This window comes from Anomaloglossus baeobatrachus, chromosome 2 (genome assembly GCF_048569485.1).
Source record: "Anomaloglossus baeobatrachus isolate aAnoBae1 chromosome 2, aAnoBae1.hap1, whole genome shotgun sequence".
Taxonomy (NCBI): Eukaryota; Metazoa; Chordata; class Amphibia; order Anura; family Aromobatidae; genus Anomaloglossus; species Anomaloglossus baeobatrachus.
Window position 1 is genome coordinate 770050687 of NC_134354.1, and position 21475 is coordinate 770072161.

The 21475-nt window shown below is 42.5% G+C and overlaps 1 protein-coding gene across 9 annotated transcripts in view; it reads right to left on the minus strand.

Moving 5' to 3' along the window:
• Nucleotides 1–21475, minus strand: part of DLG2 (discs large MAGUK scaffold protein 2) — a 1610676-nt gene that overhangs the window by 537123 nt on the left and 1052078 nt on the right. For all 9 annotated transcript variants that reach the window (XM_075337519.1, XM_075337521.1, XM_075337520.1 and 6 more), the window contains 2 exons: nt 17108–17191; nt 13991–14041 (listed from right to left, as the gene is read on the minus strand). In XM_075337519.1, the coding sequence (XP_075193634.1) occupies nt 13991–14041; nt 17108–17191 (135 nt within the window). The remainder of the gene's footprint in view (nt 1–13990; nt 14042–17107; nt 17192–21475) is intronic.

Here is a 21475-nt window from a genome sequence, read left to right on the forward strand (position 1 = left end):
CCTTGCCTGCATTGACTTGCTTTGGTCTGGTGATCTTCTCTGGTCTAGTCATTGGTGTGGTGTTCACTCCGCCATCTTTGGCATCCTCTGGTATTTGACATCTTCAGGGTCTAGGATCTTTGGCATCTCTTGCTCTGATAAGCCCACTACACATCTCATGACGTTGTATTGGATCAGGCACAGGACATCAGGATGCCATGGCTTAGTCAGTGCAGGAACACTCTGAAGATGCCATGTGTCGGAAGATGCCAAAGATGGAGAATACCAAACTGGTGACCGGGTCACCATGTTTTAGACTGATCTTGAGAGTCCTTTGGGCGGTCCTCTATAGTGATTGACAGCTGTCTCTTTCAGCACAATCATGAATCATATGCTTCCTTGTGTGGCAGAGGCAATTTTGCCTCTACTAACAACATAGGGCACAGTTTGGAGCAGCGGGTTAGCCAAATTGCTTGTCCAAACTGTCAATCTACAGGTATGCACCAGACCCAGAAAGCAGGAAGCCAAAAGGGAGGAGAGCAGTCCGCTTCTGAAGAAAGAGGATGAGAACAATCCTTTAGGTGTCCTTAAAGCAGTACTCCAGCATTTTTTTTACTCCGCCGTTAGAGTGATGTCTTAATCCCAAGTCCCCTTACGGTTTCATCCCTTTTTGACATCACTCCGGTTCCGGGATGCGAGTCAGATGTTACATTAAATTAAGCCGTTTTCCAGTTAGATCAATCCATCTAAAAGGGAATTTTCCAATCAAGATATTTATTGCATATCTGCATTTTATACACTGTGTGCAGAATTATTAGGCAAATGAGTATTTTGATCACATGATACTTTTTATACATGTCGTCCTACTCCAAGCTGTAAAGGCTGACAGCCAACTACCAACTAAGGGGTGCTTAATTATTAGGCAACTTCCTTTTCTTTGGCAAAATGGTTCAGAAGAGAGGTTTGATGGACTCTGAAAAGTCCAAAACTCTGAGATGTCTTGCAGAGGGATGCAGCAGTCTTGAAATTGCCAAACTTTTGAAGCGTGATCACCGAACAATCAAGCGTTTCATGGCAAATAGCCAACAGGGTCGCAAGAAGCGTGTTGGGCAAAAAGGCGCAAAATAACTGCCCATGAATTGAGGAAAATCAAGCGTGAAGCTGCCAAGATGCCATTTGCTACCAGTTTGGCCATATTTCAGAGCTGCAACGTTACTGGAGTATCAAAAAGCACAAGGTGTGCCATACTCAGGGACATGGCCAAGGTAAGGAAGGCTGAAAAACCACCACCTCTGACCAAGAAACATAAGATAAAACGTCAAGACTGGGCCAAGAAATATGTTAAGACTGATTTTTCAAAGGTTTTATGGACTGATGAAATGAGAGTGACTCTTGATGGGCCAGATGGATGGGCCAGAGGCTGGATCAGTAAAGGGCAGAGAGCTCCACTCCGACAAGATGGATGTGGGGTACTGGTATGGGCTGGGATCATCAAAGATCAACTTGTAGGACCTTTTCGGGTCGAGGATGGAGTGAAGCTCCACTCCCAGACCTACTGCCAGTTCCTGGAAGACAACTTCTTCAAGCAGTGGTACAGGAAGAAGTCCGTATCGTTCAAGAAAAACATGATTTTCATGCAGGATAATGCACCATCACATGCATCCAACTACTCCACAGCGTGGCTGGCCAGTAAAGGTCTAAAAGATGAAAAAATAATTACATGGTCCCCTTGTTCCCCTGATCTGAACCCCATAGAGAACCTATGGTCCCTCATAAAATGTGAGATCTACAGGGAGGGAAAACAGTCCACCTCTCGGAGCAGTGTCTGGAGGCTGTGGTAGCTGCTGCACGCAATGTTGATCGTAAACAGATCAAGCAATGACAGAATCTATGGATGGTCGGCTGTTGAGTGTCATCATAAAGAAAGGGGGCTATAATGGTCACTAATTTTTTTGGGTTTTGTTTTTCTATGTCAGAAATGTTCATTTCTAAATTTTGTGCAGTTATATTGGTTTACCTGGTGAAAATAAACAAGTGAGATGGGAATAGATTTGGTTTTTATTAAGTTGCCTAATAATTCTGCACAGTAATAGTTACCTGCACAAACAGATATCCTCCTAAGATAGCCAAATCTAAGAAACCCCACTCCAACTGCCAAAAATATTAAGCTTTGATATTTATGAGTCTTTTGGGTTGATTGAGAACATAGTTGTTGATCAATAATAAAAAAAATCCTCGAAAATGCAACTTGCTAATTATTCTGCACGCGGTGTATACTATGTTGCCAGGTTTGTTATACTTTTTGTTATAAGATTATATTTACATCATTATTTTTTATTGCAAAATTATTTACATTTAACTATTAATTCATTAACATGACACTCTGCGTTACGACCTCGCATTACCCGTCCCATGCGTCCCGGAATATGACATTCAGCTCTCAATACTCGTCGCTGAGACTATACGTTTTAAGCTCATTAGTCGCTTTTTATTATTAAACACTGGTTTGGTAATTACTGTAAGCTGAAAGGATCGCTGCAATAATTTATATTGTCCCAAGGCAGAGATCAAACGTTTTCCTCTGAGCGAAATTGCTTTTACGTAAAGGGCGACATATAGATTTTCTATCAGTCCTAAAAGCACTAGAGAATATGGGAATTTGACTTTCTAAGAAGTGAGGACATTTTTTTCTTCTTTCTATAACATTGATATAAAACTTTTTTGATTTAAAACTTTTTTTTTTGTGTTAAGCATAGTCTGTTCATGGCAAATCCTAATACAGTGTTATATATGCAAATTCTCCCAATATGTAGCGCAGAAAGGTCCTATGCTGGATTCGAATGCATGACATCCGCAACTCAGCATAGCCTGTGTATTCTGCTATTGTTACTAAACCTCTTTCAAGCTGCGTCCTGCAAAGATATACAGCCGTTACCAACCAATCATATCTGCTTTTTCCTGCAACGGACTGGAGCTTGCACAATGCCTGCAAAATGTGGAATGCTGCTGCACAAGGCACAGTCTATAGTCTCTCCTGTGCCTTTAAAAAAAAAAATAACTTTCTAAATAAGAGGTTACATACCTTGCTAAAAACCCTGAGTTCCCCTGATTCTGTCACTCTTTTCCTTTTTCTTCTGCGTCGCTCCAATGCAGAGATATTCACATTTGTTGTTTTTGAAGACCAGTATGTGAAATCTCTGCTTGCAGTCCAATTGGGCGTTTCTTCAGAGTCTTCCCTTAGAATGTGTACTTTCACACTTTCACTCTTCCCTCCCAGATGTTGCCAATCAAAGCATGACAGCTTATCTAGTAGTCTCAGAAGCGGCCAAAGTGTGATTAGCATTGTCTGAGAGTAAGGGGTGATAGCACACTACCCCAAGAGAAGACTCTGAAGAAATGCCCAGTTGGACTGCAGCAGAGATTTCACATACTGTGCTCCAAAAGGAACAAATGTTTTATGTTGAAAATGTATGGCAAGTGTGGACCAGTATGTGAAATCTCTAATTGCAGTCCAACTAGATGTCTCTTCAGAGTCTTCTCTGAAGGCGTGCTCTTTCACTCATCTATCCCAGATGCTGCCAATCATAGCTTGATAAAAAAACATCTCATTTGCTAAAAAAGGGGTTATTTACCTTGCTAAAAACCCCAAGCTCCCCTGATTCTGTCACTCTTTTCCTTTTTCTTCTGCGTCATTCCATTGCAAAGATATTCACATTTGTTGCTTTTGAAGACCAGTATGTGAAATCTCTGCTTGCAGTCCAATTGGGCGTTTCTGCAGAGTCTTCCCTTAGAATATGTACTTTCACACTATCACTCCTCCCTCCCAGATGCTGCTAATCACAGCTTGACAGCTGATATAGTAGTCCCAGAAGCGGCTGAGCTGTGATTAGCAGCATCTGGGAGTAAGGGGTGATAGCACATGCCCCCAAGAGAAGACTCTGAAGAAACGCCCAGTTGGACTGCAAGAAGAGATTTCACATACTATGCTCCATAATGTTTTATGTTAATGTATGGCAAGTGTGGACCAGTATGTCAAATCTCTACTTGCAGTTCAACTAGATGTTTCTTCAGAGTCTTCTCTGAAGGCGTGCTCTTTCACTCATCTATCCCAGATGCTGCCAATCGTAGCTTGATAAACAAAAACATCTCACTTGCTAAAAAAGGTGTTATTTACCTTGCTAAAACCCCTGAGCTCCCCTGATTCTGTCACTCTGTTCCTTTTTCTGCTGCGTCGCTCCAATGCAGAGATATTCATATTTGTTGTTTTTGAAGACCAGTATGTGAAATCTCTGCTTGCAGTCTAATTGGGTGTTTCTTCAGAGTCTTCCCTTAGGATATGTACTTTCACACTTTCACTCCTCCCTCCCAGATGCTGCTAATCACAGCTTGACAGCTGATCTAGTAGTCCCAGAAGCAGCCAAGCTGTGATTAGCAGCGTCTGGGAGTAAGGGGTGATAGCACATGCCCCCAAGAGAAGACTCTGAAGAAACGCCCAGTTGGACTGCAAGCAGAGATTTCACATACTGTGCTCCAAAAGGAACAAATGTTTTATGTTGAAAATGTATGGCAGGTGTGGACCAGTATGTGAAATCTCTACTTGCAGTCCAACTAGATGTTTTTTTCAGAGTATTCTCTGAGGGCGTGCTCTTTCACTCATCCGTCCCAGATGCTGCCAATCATAGCTTAGCAGCTGGTCTAGTAGTCTCAGAATGGGCCAAGCTGTGATTGACAGCATCTGGGAGGAAAGTGTGATAGCACAGATCCCCAGAGAAGACGCTGAAGAAACGCCCAGTTGGACTGCAAGCAGAGATTTCACAAACTGTGCTGCAAACCAACAAATGTGGTGATCAAAGCTTCATTCTAAGCGGAAGTTTTCTAGCTGGATCAATGCATCTCCAAGGGAATTTTCCAATCAAGATATTTGGCGCATACCTGTATTTTATATTGAAAACGTATGGCAAGTGTGGACCAGTATGTGAAATCTCTGCTTGCAGTCTAACTGGGTGTTTGTTCAGAGTCTTCCATGCTTTCACCCCTCCAAACCAAATGCTACCAATCACAGCTTGGCAGCTGATCTAGCAGTCTCAGAAGCTGTTGAGCTGTGATTGGCAGCATTTGGGAAGGAGTGAAAAAGCACGCCCCTAGAGAAGACTCTGAAGTAAAGCCCAGCCGGACAGCAAGCAGAGATTTCACATTCTGTGCTCCAAAGCAACACATGTGGATATCTCTGCAATGGAGTGACGTAGATCAAAAAGGAAAAAGGCACCAGAATCAGGGGAGCTTAGGGATTTTTACCAATGTTACTCATTTTTTTTGTGCAATTGATAAGTCTTCTAAAACTACATCTGAGCTGCACAACATCCTGATCAGTTTCGGATGATCTATATAATTTACTTAGCCCAATATTGAACAACTGGTTGTCACTGGTACAAAAACAAAACCTCTGGGGAAGCGTTATTCTAAGAAGACGTTTTCCAGTTAGATCAATTCATCTAAAAGGGAATTTTCCAATCTAGATATTTGATGCATATCTGCATTTTATGTTAAAAATGTATGGCAATTGTGGACCAGTATGTGAAATCTTTGCTTGCAGTCTAACTGGGCGTTTCTTCTAGCAGTCTCACAAGCTGCCGAGCTGTGATTGTCAGTGTCTGGGAGTAAGGGGTGATAGCACACGCCCCCAAAGAAGACTCTGAAGAAATGCTCAGCTGGACTGCAAGCAGAGATTTCACATACTGTGCTCCAAAAGGAACAAATGTGGATATCTTTGCAATGGAGTGGCATAGATCAAAAAAGAAAAAGGCACCAGAATCAGGGGACCGTAGTGATTTTTACCCAGTGATTCACTCAGTTTTTTTGAGCAAGTGACAGGTCTTCTATATGAGCTGTACAACATCCTGATCAGTTTTGGATCATCTATATAATTGACTCAGCCCAATATTAAACAGCTGATCATCACTGGTACAAAACCAGGACCACCGAGGAAGCTATTCTAAGGAGTTTTTCAGATGGATCAATGCATCTAAAAGGGAGTTTTCCACTCAAGATATTTGTCGCATATCTGAATTTTATGTTGAAAATGTATGGCAAGTGTGGACCAGTATGTGAAATCTCTGCTTGCAGTCTAACTGGGCGTTTCTTCAGAGTCTTCTCATGGGGTCATATACTTTCACCCCTCCCTCCCAAATGCTGCCAATCAGAGCTTGACAACTGATCTAGCAGTCTCAGAATCGGCTGAGCTGTGATTGGCAACATCTGGTAAGGGGGAGTGAAAGAGAACGCCCCTAGAGAAGACTCTGAAGAAAAGCCCAGCTGGACTGCAAGCAGAGATTTCACATACTGTGCTCCAAAAAGAACAAATGTGGATATCTCTGCAATGGAATGATGTAGATGAAAAAGGAAAAAGGCACCAGAATCAGGGGACCTTAGGGATTTTTACAAAGGGATCCACTCAATTTTTTTGACAGGTCTTCTATATGAGCTGTACAACATCCTGCTCAGTATCGGATCATCTATATAATTAACTCAGCCCAATATTAAACAGCTGGTCATCACCGGTAGAAAACCAGAACCACCGAGGAAGCTTTATTCTACGGAGTTTTTCAGATGGATCAATGCATCTAAAAGAAAGTTTTCCACTCAAGATATTTGTCGCATATCTGAATTTTATGTTGAAAATGTATGGCAAGTGTGGACCAGTATGTGAAATCTCTGCTTGCAGTCTAACTGGGCGTTTCTTCAGAGTCTTCTCATGGGGTCATATACTTTCACCCCTCCCTCCCAAATGCTGCCAATCAGAGCTTGACAACTGATCTAGCAGTCTCAGAATCGGCTGAGCTGTGATTGGCAACATCTGGTAAGGGGGAGTGAAAGAGAACGCCCCTAGAGAAGACTCTGAAGAAAAGCCCAGTTGGACTGCAAGCAGAGATTTCACATACTGTGCTCCAAAAGGAACAAATGTGGATATCTCTGCAATGGAATGACGTAGATGAAAAAGGAAAAAGGCACTAGAATCAGGGGACCTTAGGGATTTTTACAAAGGGATCCACTCAATGTTTTTGTGCAAGGGACATGTCTTCTTTAAAACTACATCTGAGCTGTACAACATCCTGTTCAGTTTGGGATGATCTATACAATTGACTCAGGTTTAGTGTTCCCTTAAATTTTCTTTGCCTTAGAATATATTAGAACAAAACTGTGAAAATCTTGCATGCCGGGCTAATGTATTAGTCTTCACTCCAACACATACAGCCGTAACATAAATGCTGCGCAACTCGAACAATTACCGCGCTGAACAAAATAGTTTTTTAGAGAGCACGGACGCGACTAAATGAATCCGGATACAGAAAAGAATTAACAATCACAAGAGAACTTTCAGCTTCACAGCTCATCACCTCAAAGATTAATTTGTAGTTAGGAGCCGGCATGGAAAATTCCGCAAATCCTAATGACAAAATTATTAATAATCTTAATATGACTATTAGTATGCAGGATCTGACAGGCACCGACACCACACAGGAAGGGAATTTGGGAACAAAAATGATAGATGACTCCATTGACTTACAGCTAGACTATAAAGTATGTAATGGCAAAATAACACATTAGTACATCTAAAGAATTGCAAAGGTTTTTTGTTTTTTTTTTGTTGTTTTTTTTTTTTAGATATAAGAGAATCTTTTGAAATTTGAATTTGCAAAATTTTCTCAGGAAATTAGATTTGTGATAAAAAAAAAATATTCCAAAAGATCCTTGAATGTTTTATTGCTTTCTCTCTGTCTTTTATGGTGAAGCTGTGAGCTCTGACATCTTCTCACTACTCAATTTCATCAAAAAACGGCTGCTGCACTCTCTGCCTCAGCTTTTATACTGGCTATGATGGAGTGAATGACTCCTGAATGACTGTGCTCTACCATCTTATGCGATAGCTGTATGGCAATATAGGGGAAGCTTTCCTGGCTGAGTCATGTATTCCCTCAGTAGATGATGCAATCTTTTGCAATAAGGACGCTTTGCCAGAACCCTATAAAGTAGTCCAATACCATGGGACAGATAATATGTGACATATTTGATGGCCACATATGGGGGGTAAAAAGTGACTTGGTGGGGGTATGAAGTTTTATAAGAATTAAGTTAGCATGGAGATAGGCTTGATTATATGCTAATGCTTAAAGAAAGTTCATGTGTCCTGCTTCCATCATCTGAATCATAGAAGAAGCCTTGCAGGGTCCCTTCCACCAGCCCTATCGTATAGAAAACGAGGAAGTATTGCTTCGCCATCTCCGGTTATAGAACAAGTCTGGGGTTCCGCATCCCCATTACACTCACTGAAAGCCTGTGAGTCCTGCCTCTCTGTCTGCATACATACAGAAAGCCTGTGAGTCCTGCCTCTCTGTCTGCATACATACAGAAAGCCTGTGAGTCCTGCCTCTCTGTCTGCATACATACAGAAAGCCTGTGAGTCCTGCCTCTCTGTCTGCATACATACAGAAAGCCTATGAGTCCTGCCTCTCTGTCTGCATACATAGAGAAAACCTGTGAGTCCTGTCTCTCTGTCTGCATACATAGAGAAAGCCTGTGATTTCTATCTCCCTGCCCCATACATACAGAAAGCCTGTGAGTCCTGCCTCCCTGCCCCCATACATATATAAGGCCTGTGAGTCCTGCTTCCCTGCCCCATACATACAGAAACCTGTGAGTCCTCCCTCCCTGACCCCCATACATACAGAAGGCCTGTGAGTTCTGCCTCCCTGCCCCCCATACATACAGAAGGCCTGTGAGTTCTGCCTCCCTGCCCCCCATACATACAGAAGGCCTGTGAGTTCTGCCTCCATACCCCATAAATACAGAAAACCCTGTGATTCCTACCTCCCTGCTGCCGTACATACAGAGAACTTATGAGTCCTGCCTCCCTGCCCCATATATACAGAAAAGTTTAGTCCTGCCTCCCTGCCCCATACATACAGAAATCCTGTGAGTCCTGCCTCCCTGCCCCATATATACAGAAAACCTGTGAGTCCTGCCTCCATGCCCCCATACATACAGAAATCCTGTGAGTCCTGCCTCCATGCCCCATACATACAGAAACCTGTGAGTCCTGCCTCCCTGCCCCCCATACATACAGAAATCCTGTGAGTCCTGCCTCCATGCCCCATACATACAGAAACCTGTGAGTCCTGCCTCCCTGCCCCCCATACATACAGAAATCCTGTGAGTCCTGCCTCCATGCCCCATACATACAGAAACCTGTGAGTCCTGCCTCCCTGCCCCCCATACATACAGAAATCCTGTGAGTCCTGCCTCCATGCCCCATACATACAGAAACCTGTGAGTCCTGCCTCCCTGCCCCCCATACATACAGAAATCCTGTGAGTCCTGCCTCCATGCCCCATACATACAGAAATCCTGTGAGTCCTGCCTCCATGCCCCATACATACAGAAACCTGTGAGTCCTGCCTCCGTGCCCCCGTACATACAGAAATCCTGTGAGTCCTGCCTCCCTGCCCCCCCATACATACAGAAATCCTGTGAGTCCTGCCTCCATGCCCCATACATACAGAAACCTGTGAGTCCTGCCTCCCTGCCCCCCATACATACAGAAATCCTGTGAGTCCTGCCTCCATGCCCCATACATACAGAAATCCTGTGAGTCCTGCCTCCATGCCCCATACATACAGAAATCCTGTGAGTTCTGCCTCCATGCCCCATATATACAGAAATCCTGTGAGTCCTGCCTCCATGCCCCTATACATACAGAAATCCTGTGAGTCCTGCCTCCCCGCCCCCATACATACAGAAATCCTGTGAGTCCTGCCTCCATGCCCCTATACATACAGAAATCCTGTGAGTCCTGCCTCCCCGCCCCCATACATACAGAAATCCTGTGAGTCCTGCCTCCCTGTCCCCGTACATACAGAAAGCCTGTGAGTCCTGCCTCCCTGCCCCCGTACATACAGAAATCCTGTGAGTCCTGCCTCCCCGCCCCCATACATACAGAAATCCTGTGAGTCCTGCCTCCCTGCCCCATACATACAGAAATCCTATGAGTCCTGCCTCCCTGCCCCTATACATACAGAAAGCCTGTGAGTCCTGACTCCCTGCCCCCATACATACAGAAATCCTGTGAGTCCTGAGTCCCTGCCCCCATACATACAGAAAACCTGTGAGTCCTGACTCCCTGCCCCCATACATACAGAAAACCTGTGAGTCCTGACTCCCTGCCCCCATACATACAGAAAACCTGTGAGCCCTGAGTCCCTGCCCCCATACATACAGAAATCTTGTGAGTCCTGTCTCCCCGCCCCCATACATACAGAAAGCCTGTGAGTCCTGCTTCCATGCCCCATACATACAGAAATCCTGTGAGTTCTGCCTCCATGCCCCTATACATACAGAAATCCTGTGAGTCCTGCCTCCATGCCCCTATACATACAGAAATCCTGTGAGTCCTGACTCCCTGTCCCCATACATACAGAAAACCTGTGAGTCCTGACTCCCTGCCCCCATACATACAGAAAATTTGTGAGTTCTGCCTCCTTGCCCCCATAAATACAGAAAAGTTGTGAGTCCTGCTTACCTGCCCCATTCATACAGAAATCCTGTGAGTCCTGCCTCCATGCCCCATATATACAGAAAACCTGTGAGTCCTGCCTCCATGCCCCTATACATACAGAAATCCTGTTAGTCATGCCTCCCTGCCCCATACATACAGAAAAACTGTGAGTCCTGCCTCCCTGCCCCATACATACAGAAATCCTGTGAGTCCTGCCTCCCTGCCCCCGTACATACAGAAATCCTGTGAGTCCTGCCTCCCTGTCCCCGTACATACAGAAATCCTGTGAGTCCTGCCTCCCTGCCCCATAGATACAGAAATCCTGTGAGTCCTGCCTCCCTGCCCCCGTACATACAGAAGGCCTGTGAGTTCTGCCTCCCTGCCCCATAGATACAGAAATCCTGTGAGTCCTGCCTCCCTGCCCCATACATACAGAAATCCTGTTAGTCCTGCCTCCATGCCCCTATACATACAGAAAGCCTGTGAGTCCTGACTCCCTGCCCCCATACATACAGAAATCCTGTGAGTCCTGAGTCCCTGCCCCCATACATACAGAAATCCTGTGAGTCCTGACTCCCTGCCCCCATACATACAGAAAACCTGTGAGCCCTGAGTCCCTGCCCCCATACATACAGAAATCTTGTGAGTCCTGCCTCCCCGCCCCCATACATACAGAAATCCTGTGAGTTCTGACTCCCTGCCCCCATACATACAGAAAACCTGTGAGCCCTGAGTCCCTGCCCCCATACATACAGAAATCTTGTGAGTCCTGCCTCCCCGCCCCCATACATACAGAAAGCCTGTGAGTCCTGCTTCCATGCCCCATACATACAGAAATCCTGAGTTCTGCCTCCATGCCCCTATACATACAGAAATCCTGTGAGTCCTGCCTCCCTGCCTCCATACATACAGAAATCCTGTGAGTTCTGCCTCCATGCCCCCATACATACAGAAATCTTGTGAGTCCTGCCTCCCCGCCCCCATACATACAGAAAGCCTGTGAGTCCTGCTTCCATGCCCCATACATACAGAAATCCTGTGAGTTCTGCCTCCATGCCCCTATACATACAGAAATCCTGTGAGTCCTGCCTCCATGCCCCTGTACATACAGAAATCCTGTGAGTCCTGACTCCCTGCCCCCATACATACAGAAAGTCTGTGAGTCCTGCTTCCATGCCCCATACATACAGAAATCCTGTGAGTCCTGACTCCCTGCCCCCATACATACAGAAAGCCTGTGAGTCCTGCTTCCATGCCCCATACATACAGAAATCCTGTGAGTTCTGCCTCCATGCCCCTATACATACAGAAATCCTGTGAGTCCTGCCTCCATGCCCCTATACATACAGAAATCCTGTGAGTCCTGACTCCCTGCCCCCATACATACAGAAAACCTGTGAGTCCTAACTCCCTGCCCCGATACATACAGAAAGCCTGTGAGTCCTGCCTCCCTGCCCCCATACATACAGAAAATTTGTGAGTTCTGCCTCCTTGCCCCCATAAATACAGAAAAGTTGTGAGTCCTGCTTCCCTGCTCCATACATACAGAAATCCTGTGAGTCCTGCCTCCATGCCCCATACATACAGAAAGCCTGTGAGTCCTGCCTCCCTGCCCCCATACATACAGAAATCCTGTGAGTCCTGCCTCCCTGCCCCCGTACATACAGAAATCCTGTGAGTCCTGCCTCCCTGCCCCATACATACAGAAATCCTGTGAGTCCTGCCTCCCTGCCCCCGTACATACAGAAATCCTGTGAGTCCTGCCTCCCTGCCCCTATACATACATAAATCCTGTGAGTCCTGCCTCCGTGCCCCCATACATACAGAAATCCTGTGAGTCCTGCCTCCGTGCCCCCGTACATACAGAAATCCTGTGAGTCCTGCCTCCCTGCCCCTATACATACATAAATCCTGTGAGTCCAGCCTCCATGCCCCTATACATACAGAAACCTGTGAGTCCAGCCTCCATGCTCCCATACATACAGAAAATTTGTGAGTTCTGCCTCCTTGACCCCATACATATAGAAATAGTGAAGTCACCACTAGGGGGAGCTGGAACACTGGAGTGAGTAACAGGACTATGGAATCACGAGGTGTCACATGAGTAATCACAGATAGATTACCAAGAGAAGTCATACAAGCAGGGTCGGGGCCGGGAAATCACACAGTAAAAGGGAGTAGGCGGAGTCATTGTCAGGAGCAAGACGAAGGTCGGGAACCAGAAAACCATGCCGAAGGATGGGGAGCAGGGATGGAACAACAAACAAGGAACAGGAGAGGAAGACCGGAAAATAAGACAAAAATGGAGGGAATGGGAGTCAGGGAGGTCAGACGAGGTAGTGGGCAGAATCAAGAACACTTTCAGGAACCAGGCACGCAAGCTACAGATCAGGGCTATAACTGGCAACGCACCGATGAAGGAGACATCCTGATAAAGCGGCGTGATCCCGGGAACGAGGCATGGCAGGATAGGCTCCACCCACCGGCTGAGCACCGGGAAACACTGACCGCAGGACCAGGTGACAAATACAACTCTATCACAGCAGAGTCCAAACTGATTTATGACACAAAGCCTGTCAGCACTGCTTCGTCTGTGAAGCTTAATCTGGAATTCTGAAATTTCTCTGTATTTTGTGAATCCTGATTAACAATATTTGCATACAAATTGTTATGCGCTGGAGTGCACCGCCATTGCGTGTCAGACTCCGGGTACTCCGGGTGTTAGAATTTCTCTCAATTTATCTCAACTTTCCTATATATTAAGGGGTACTTTACATGCTGCAACATCGCTAGCCGATGATAGTGATGCCGAGCGCGATAGTCCCCGCCCCCATCGCACATGCAATATCTTGTGATAGCTGCCATAGTGAACATTATCGCTACAGCAGCTTCACATGCACTTACCTGCCTTGCAACGTCGCTCTGGCCGGCGATCTGTCTCTTTCCTAAGAGGGTGGGTTGTTCGGCGTCACAGCGACGTCACCGCAACGTCACTAAGCGGCCGGCCAATAGAAGCGGAGGGGCGGAGATGAGCGGGATGTAACATCCCACCCACATTCTCCCTTCCGCATAGCCGGTGGACGGCGGGCGCAGGTAAGGAGATGTATGTTGCTCCTGCAGGTTTACACACAGCGATGCGTGGAGCTGCAGGAACGACAAACAACATTGTTCCTGCGGACGCACCGACATTATGAAAATGATCGACTTGACACAGATCAGCGATTTTTGACTGTTTCACGCTCGTTCATCTTCTCTCCTAGGCTTTACACATTGCAACGTCATTACCGGTGCCGGATGTGCGTTACTTTCGATTTGACCCCGACGATATCGCAGTAGCGATGTCGCAACGTGCAAAGTACCTCTAAGGGTCTCAGGCAAATCTCCAGGACGTCATTATAAGGTGAGAAAAATATACGGTAGCACCGATCTATTGTAAGAAAGAAAGTAGATGATATCACTTACCCGCTCCAATGTTATTTCTTCAAATTCATACTCAATTTCTGACCCATTAATCTACAAAAAAAGAAAAACATTCCACATATTACAAGACGTCATTATAACAAATTGCTGGACATAATACTGCTGCCACATACACAAATATGTCGGCCATGAAAGAGGCTGTGCTAGAATTATATACATTTTCCCATCTATAGACCTAGAATTAGTGTCTGGTAACAGGTTATTATTCTCCATACATTTAAAATCAGATCAGACAATTACAGAAGGTGGTTACAAAGGAACTGTGAGTGACATACAAGTGCTGAAATATACCTATAATATCTATAACTAGTATAATACTGCCCCTATGTACAAGAATATAACTACTATAATACTGCCCCCTATGTACAATAATATAACTACTATAATACTGCCCCTATGTACAAGAATATAACTACTATAATACTGCTCCTATGTACAAGAATATAACTACTATAATACTGCTCCTATGTACAAGAATATAACTACTATAATACTGCTCCTATGTACAAGAATATAACTACTATAATACTGCCCCCTATGTACAAGAATATAACTACTATAATACTGCCCCCTATGTACAATAATATAACTACTATAATACTGCCCCTATGTACAAGAATATAACTACTATAACACTGCTCCTATGTACAAGAATATAACTACTATAATACTGCCCTTATGTACAAGAATATAACTACTATAATACTGCCCCTATGTACAAGAATATAACTACTATAATACTGCTCCTATGTACAAGAATATAACTACTATAATTCTGCGTCTATGTACAAGAATATAACTACTATAATACTGCTCCTATGTACAAGAATATAACTATTATAATACTGCCCCTATGTACAAGAATATAACTACTATAATACTGCCCCTATGTACAAGAATATAACTACTATAATACTGCTCCTATGTACAAGAATATAACTACTATAATACTGCTCCTATGTACAAGAATATAACTACTATAATACTGCTCCTATGTACAAGAATATAACTACTATAATACTGCCCCCTATGTACAAGAATATAACTACTATAATACTGTCCCTATGTACAAGAATATAACTACTATAATACTGTCCCTATGTACAAGAATATAACTACTATACTACTGCTCCTATGTACAAGAATATAACTATTATAATACTGCCCCTATGTACAAGAATATAACTACTATAATACTGCCCCTATTTACAAGAATATAACTACTATAATACTGCTCCTATGTACAAGAATATAACTACTATAATACTGCTCCTATGTACAAGAATATAACTACTATAATACTGCCCCCTATGTACAAGAATATAACTACTATAATACTGCCCCTATGTACTAGAATATAACTACTATAATACTGCTCCTATGTACAAGAATATAACTACTATAATACTGCCCCCTATGTACAAGAAGATAACTACTAGAATACTGCTCCTATGTACAAGAATATAACTACTATAATACTGCCTCCTATGTACATGAATATAACTACTATAATACTGCCCCTATGTACAAGAATATTACTACTATAATACTGCCCCTATGTACAAGAATATAACTACTATAATACTGCTCCCTATGTACAAGAATATAACTACTATAATACTGCTCCTATGTAGAAGAATATAACTACTATAATATTGCCCCCTATGTACAAGAATATAACTACTATAATACTGCTCCTATGTACAAGAATATAACTACTATAATACTGCCCCCTATGTACAAGAATATAACTACTATAATACTGCTCCTATGTACAAGAATATAACTACTATAATACTGCCCCCTATGTACAAGAATATAACTACTATAATACTGCTCCTATGTACAAGAATATAACTACTATAATACTGCCCCCTATTTACAAGAATATAACTACTATAATACTGCTCCTATGTACAAGAATATAACTACTATAATACTGCCCCTATGTACAAGAATATAACTACTATAATACTGCTCCTATGTACAAGAATATAACTACTATAATACTGCCCCCTATGTACAAGAATATAACTACTAGAATACTCCTCCTATGTACAAGAATATAACTACTATAATACTGCCTCCTATGTACATGAATATAACTACTATAATACTGCCCCTATGTACAAGAATATTACTACTATAATACTGCCCCTATGTACAAGAATATAACTACTATAATACTGCTCCCTATGTACAAGAATATAACTACTATAATACTGCTCCTATGTAGAAGAATATAACTACTATAATATTGCCCCTATGTACAAGAATATAACTACTATAATACTGCCCCCTATGTACAAGAATATAACTACTATAATACTGCCCCTATGTACAAGAATATTACTACTATAATACTGCCCCTATGTACAAGAATATAACTACTATAATACTGCCCCTATGTATTAAAATATAACTACTATATTACTGCCCCTATGTACAAGAATATAACTACTATAATACTGCTCCTATGTACAAGAATATAACTACTATAATACTGCTCCTATGTACAAGAATATAACTACTATAATACTGCCCCCTATGTACAAGAATATAACTACTATAATACTGCCCCTATATACAAGAATATAACTACTATAATACTGCCCCTATGTACAAGAATATAACTACTATAATACTGCCCCCTATGTACAAGAATATAACTACTATAATACTGCTCCTATGTACAAGAATATAACTACTATAATACTGCCTCCTATGTACATGAATATAACTACTATAATACTGCCTCCTATGTACATGAATATAACTACTATAATACTGCCCCTATGTACAAGAATATAACTACTATAATACTGCTCCTATGTACAAGAATATAACTACTATAATACTGCCTCCTATGTACATGAATATAACTACTATAATACTGCCCCTATGTACAAGAATATAACTACTATAATACTGCCCCTATGTACAGTTTTGAGAGCAAATGATCGTCTTATACATTAAAAACAGAAAGCAAAAAACTCTATAGACCCCTCGGTTTTGTAACACATAGATATGAATAATCTGTATGATGTTAGTTCCCTGCTGTATAAGGATGATGTGATTACATGGAATAGATTTTCTTACCGCGTTTTCGTGGAATGGGGTGTAGCTAACATAGGGGATTGTATCCAGAGTGTCCGTGTTCACAATGATGGGTGCAGGACTTGCCTAGAAATAAAGAAAAATAAATTAAGTTAGTCATTATTCATAGAATATAGAAGAAACAAAACATCATTAAAGTGACAGCCATTAATAAAAATAAAATGTGCACAAACAGAAGGTATTGTTCTTCACGTGCTATAGCTATATGCAGGAAAAGCCTCATACCTGGCGCTAGCCGGTGAAATTACACTAGATAGACTCTTAAATTGTGGTCGAAGTTGTATTCCACTTGTCTAACCATGTTGGTTATTGCTCCAAGCACATAAGAATGTGTTGACGTGATTACAGGCTACAAAGAAAACTACAGACTTACATTCCTATTTTCCATCTGTCTTGTCTTCTACCGTAGATTACAGCATATGGGCCAACTATTAAGGGGGTGTCACACGCAGAGATATTGCTAGCGATATCACTGGTGAAAGCACCTGCCCCCGTCATTTGTGCGTCACGAGCAAATCGCTGCCCGTGGCGCACAATATCATTAGGAGCCGTCACACGGACTTACCTGCCTAGTGACGTCACTGTGGCCGGCGAACCGCCTCCTTTCTAAGGGGGCGTTTCGTGCAGCGCCACTGCGGCGTCACTAAGCGGCTGCGCAATAGAAGCGGAAGGGCGGAGATGAGCGGGATGTAACATCCCGCCCACCTCCTTCCTTCCTCATTGCCGGCGGCCGCAGGAAAACTGCAGTTCGCCGTTCCCAAGGTGTCACACGTTGCGATGTGTGCTGCCTTGGGAACGATGAACAACCTGCGAGATCAACAATCAACGATTTTTTGAAAAGGAACGACGTGTCAACAATGGACAATAAGGTGAGTATTTTCCATCATTAATGGTCATTCCTTGTTGTCACACGCAACGACGTCGCTAACGATGCCGGATGTGCGTCACAGAATCCGTGACCCCGGCGATATATCGTTAGATACGTCGTTGCGTGTAACGGGGCCTTTACTGTTGGCCTTACCCAGTCCTGTTAATGGGCCATGCCCCATCCATGCTCGTTCTTCGCCTCTTCGTGCCCTACTTCCCGAATACTGAATGTGGACATCTCCTGGCATCACATACAAGAAACCTTAGGGAAATGCTGCCTTCCAAGAGGTTTCAGAGTTGTGAAGTACGCCAAGACCTTCTGGGAGTTTTGGCTAGTATGTGATTAGTGAAAGTGACCAGTGATCGCCAACATTTAGCTTTCGAGCAGTAGAGTATTCCACCGGTCTTACCAAATACTGGAAGTTGTATTTTTGCTAAAGGCTACAGTTTACTACTTTCCTACTCAGCCTCCACTTAGAAGGTCATAAAATTAGGTAAACACCACTTTAAAAATGAACAATACATAACAAATTACACTGTGACATAATTTATTTACAAAACATTAGGCCAAAATGGAAAAGCGGTATGTGAAAAATTAATTACATCTGTGTTGCTTCCATAGGAATAAAGAAAGTAACTAGCAGTCAGATCCTGCTTATCAAATGCCTGTAATTGTCCATCAGCAAGTGTAAGCACTTTAATAAGAGCAGACGTTTTGTCAGATTGCTGGTCTGGAGCCATCAGGTATTTCTTACACAATGCTTAGGAGGAAAAATATCTGCAACGATCCTAAAGAAACAATTTTTGCTTCCCATCAATCTAGAAGGAGTTATCAGGCCATTTCCCAACAATTTGAAGTTGATCATTCAACGGTGAGCAATATTATTCATAAGTGGAAAACATTCTAGACCTATGACAATCTAACCACTTCAATAAGAGCAGACGTTTTGTCAGATTGCTGGTCTGGACCCATCCGGTATTCTTAACACAATGCTAAGGAGGAAAAATATCTGCAACAATCTTAAAGAAGCAATTTTTACCGCCCATCGATCTAGTAAGAGTTATCAGTAGAGATGAGCAAACCTGAGATTCGGTGTTCGTACCAAACACATGCTTAAAAAAACCCACAGAGTTGGCATTCGGAGTTTGGGTTCTTTACGTATGAACACCAATTCATTAAGAAAGGAATTAAGAAAGTAACTAGCAGTCAGATCCTGCTAATCAAATGCCTGTATTTGTCCATCAGAAAATGTATGCCCTTCAATAAGAGCAGAAGTTTTGTCAGATTGCTGGTCTGGAGCCATCAGGCATTTCTTAACACAATGCTAAGGAGGAAAGTTATCTGCAACAATCTTAAAGAAGCAATTTTTGCCGCCTATCAATCTAGGAAGAGTTATCAGGCCATTTCCCAAAAATTTGGAGTCCAGCATTCAACAGTGAGCAATATTATTCATAAGTGGAAAACATTCTAGACCTATGACAATCTAACCACTTCAATAAGAGCAGAAGTTTTGCCAGATTGCTGGTCTGGAGCCATCAGGCATTTCTTAACACAATGCTAAGGAGAAAGATATCTGCAACGATCTTAAAGAAACAATTTTCCTTCCCATCAATCTAGGAAGAGTTATCAGTAGAGATGAACAAACCTGAGGTTCGGTGTTCGTACCAAACACAGACTTTAAAAAAAAATACACAGAGTTGGGATTCAGAGTTTGGGTTCTTTACGTATGAACACCAGTTCATTAAAGAAGGAATTAAGAAAGTAACTAGAAGTCAGATCCTGCTAATCAAATGCCTGTAATTGTCCATCAGTAAGTGTAAGCACTTCAATAAGAGCAGAAGTTTTGTCAGATTGCTGGTGTGGAGACATCAGACATTTCTTAACACATTGCTAAGGAGGAAAGATGTCTGCAATGATCGTAAAGAAGCAATATTTGCCAACCATCAATCAAGGAAGAGTTATCAGTAGAGATGAGTGAACTCGCGGTTCGGTGATCGCACCAAACACATGCTTTAAAAAAAAACCCATAGAGTTGGGATTCAGAGTTTGGGTTCTTTACGTATGAAAGGAATTAAGAAAGTAACTAGCAGTCAGATCCTGCTAATCAAATGCCTGTAATTGTTCATCAGAAAATGTATGCCCTTCAGTAAGAGCAGAAGTTTTGTCAGATTGCTGGTCTGGAGCCATCAGGCATTTCTTATCTTAACACAATGCTGAGGAAAGATATCTGCAATGATCTTATAGAAACAATTTTTGCTTCCCATCAATCTTGGAAGAGTTATCAGGCCATTTCCCAACAATTTGGAGTCCATCATTCAACAGTAAGCAATATTATTTATAAGTGGAAAACATTCTAGACCTATGACAATCTAACCACTTCAATAAGAGCAGAAGTTTTGTCAGATTACTGGTCTGGAGCCATCATACATTAACACAATGATAGGGAGGAAAGATATCTGTAACGATCTAAAGCAATTTTTGCCGCCTATCAATCTAGGAAGCGTTATCAGGCCATTTCCCAACAATTTGGACTCCATCTTTCAACACTGAGAAACATTATTCATAAGTGGAAAACCTTCTAAACAGATGACAATCCTAACAGAATTGAATGTCTCTTAGAATAAACCTTAAGGACAACCGTGCATTTGTTGTGAGGAATTGCAAAAATAACAAGTGGTGCCCACTAATGTGAATGAAGTTCTTTGAGCCATAATTGGATAATCTTCGAAACCAAAGAGCTACAGCTCATACTCTAAAGGCCTGACTTACCATTTTAAATGTTTAAGTTCATGAAAACTCAATTAGAAAAAAAGACTGAACCAGTGTGACTTATTTGGAAGGGTTGTCAGGAGATGTACTCTTTTTTTCTAAAAATAATATGGCAGCATGGCTAACATTTGCACAGTTGCATCTGAGCAAATCCCAAGACTTTTTAACATATGAGACTGCATTGGTCACAATGGTTTACACCACATTAGGTGATAAAACAAACGCAACATGCCAGCATAAACAGGTCATAAGAATACTCCAGCATGGTGGTAGAGGGGTGATGATTTGGACATATTTAGCAGCCACAGGACTTTGCAGTCATTGAGTCAACCATGATCTTCTCTGAATACCAAAGCTTTCTATAAGCAAATGTGAGGAAATCCATCCAAAATCTGAAGTCTTGCTGAAACTGGGTCATGCAACAGGATAAGGGTACCAAAATAACCAACAAATCATGGTGTTGCAATGACCCAAAAGCCAAACCTCAATGTAATGGGTTTAGGAGTTTTAGCTTTTTAATATGTAGCTGCCTCTTTTTCAAGGGACCAAAAGTAATTGGACAATGATCTGAAATGGTCTTTAATGGGCTGCATGGGCGATTCCCTCATTAATCCATCATCAATTAAGCCGGTAAAAGGTCTGGAGCTGATTCCAGGTGTGGCATTTTCATATGTAAGCTGTTGTTGTGAACCTACAAGATGCAGTCAAAGGAG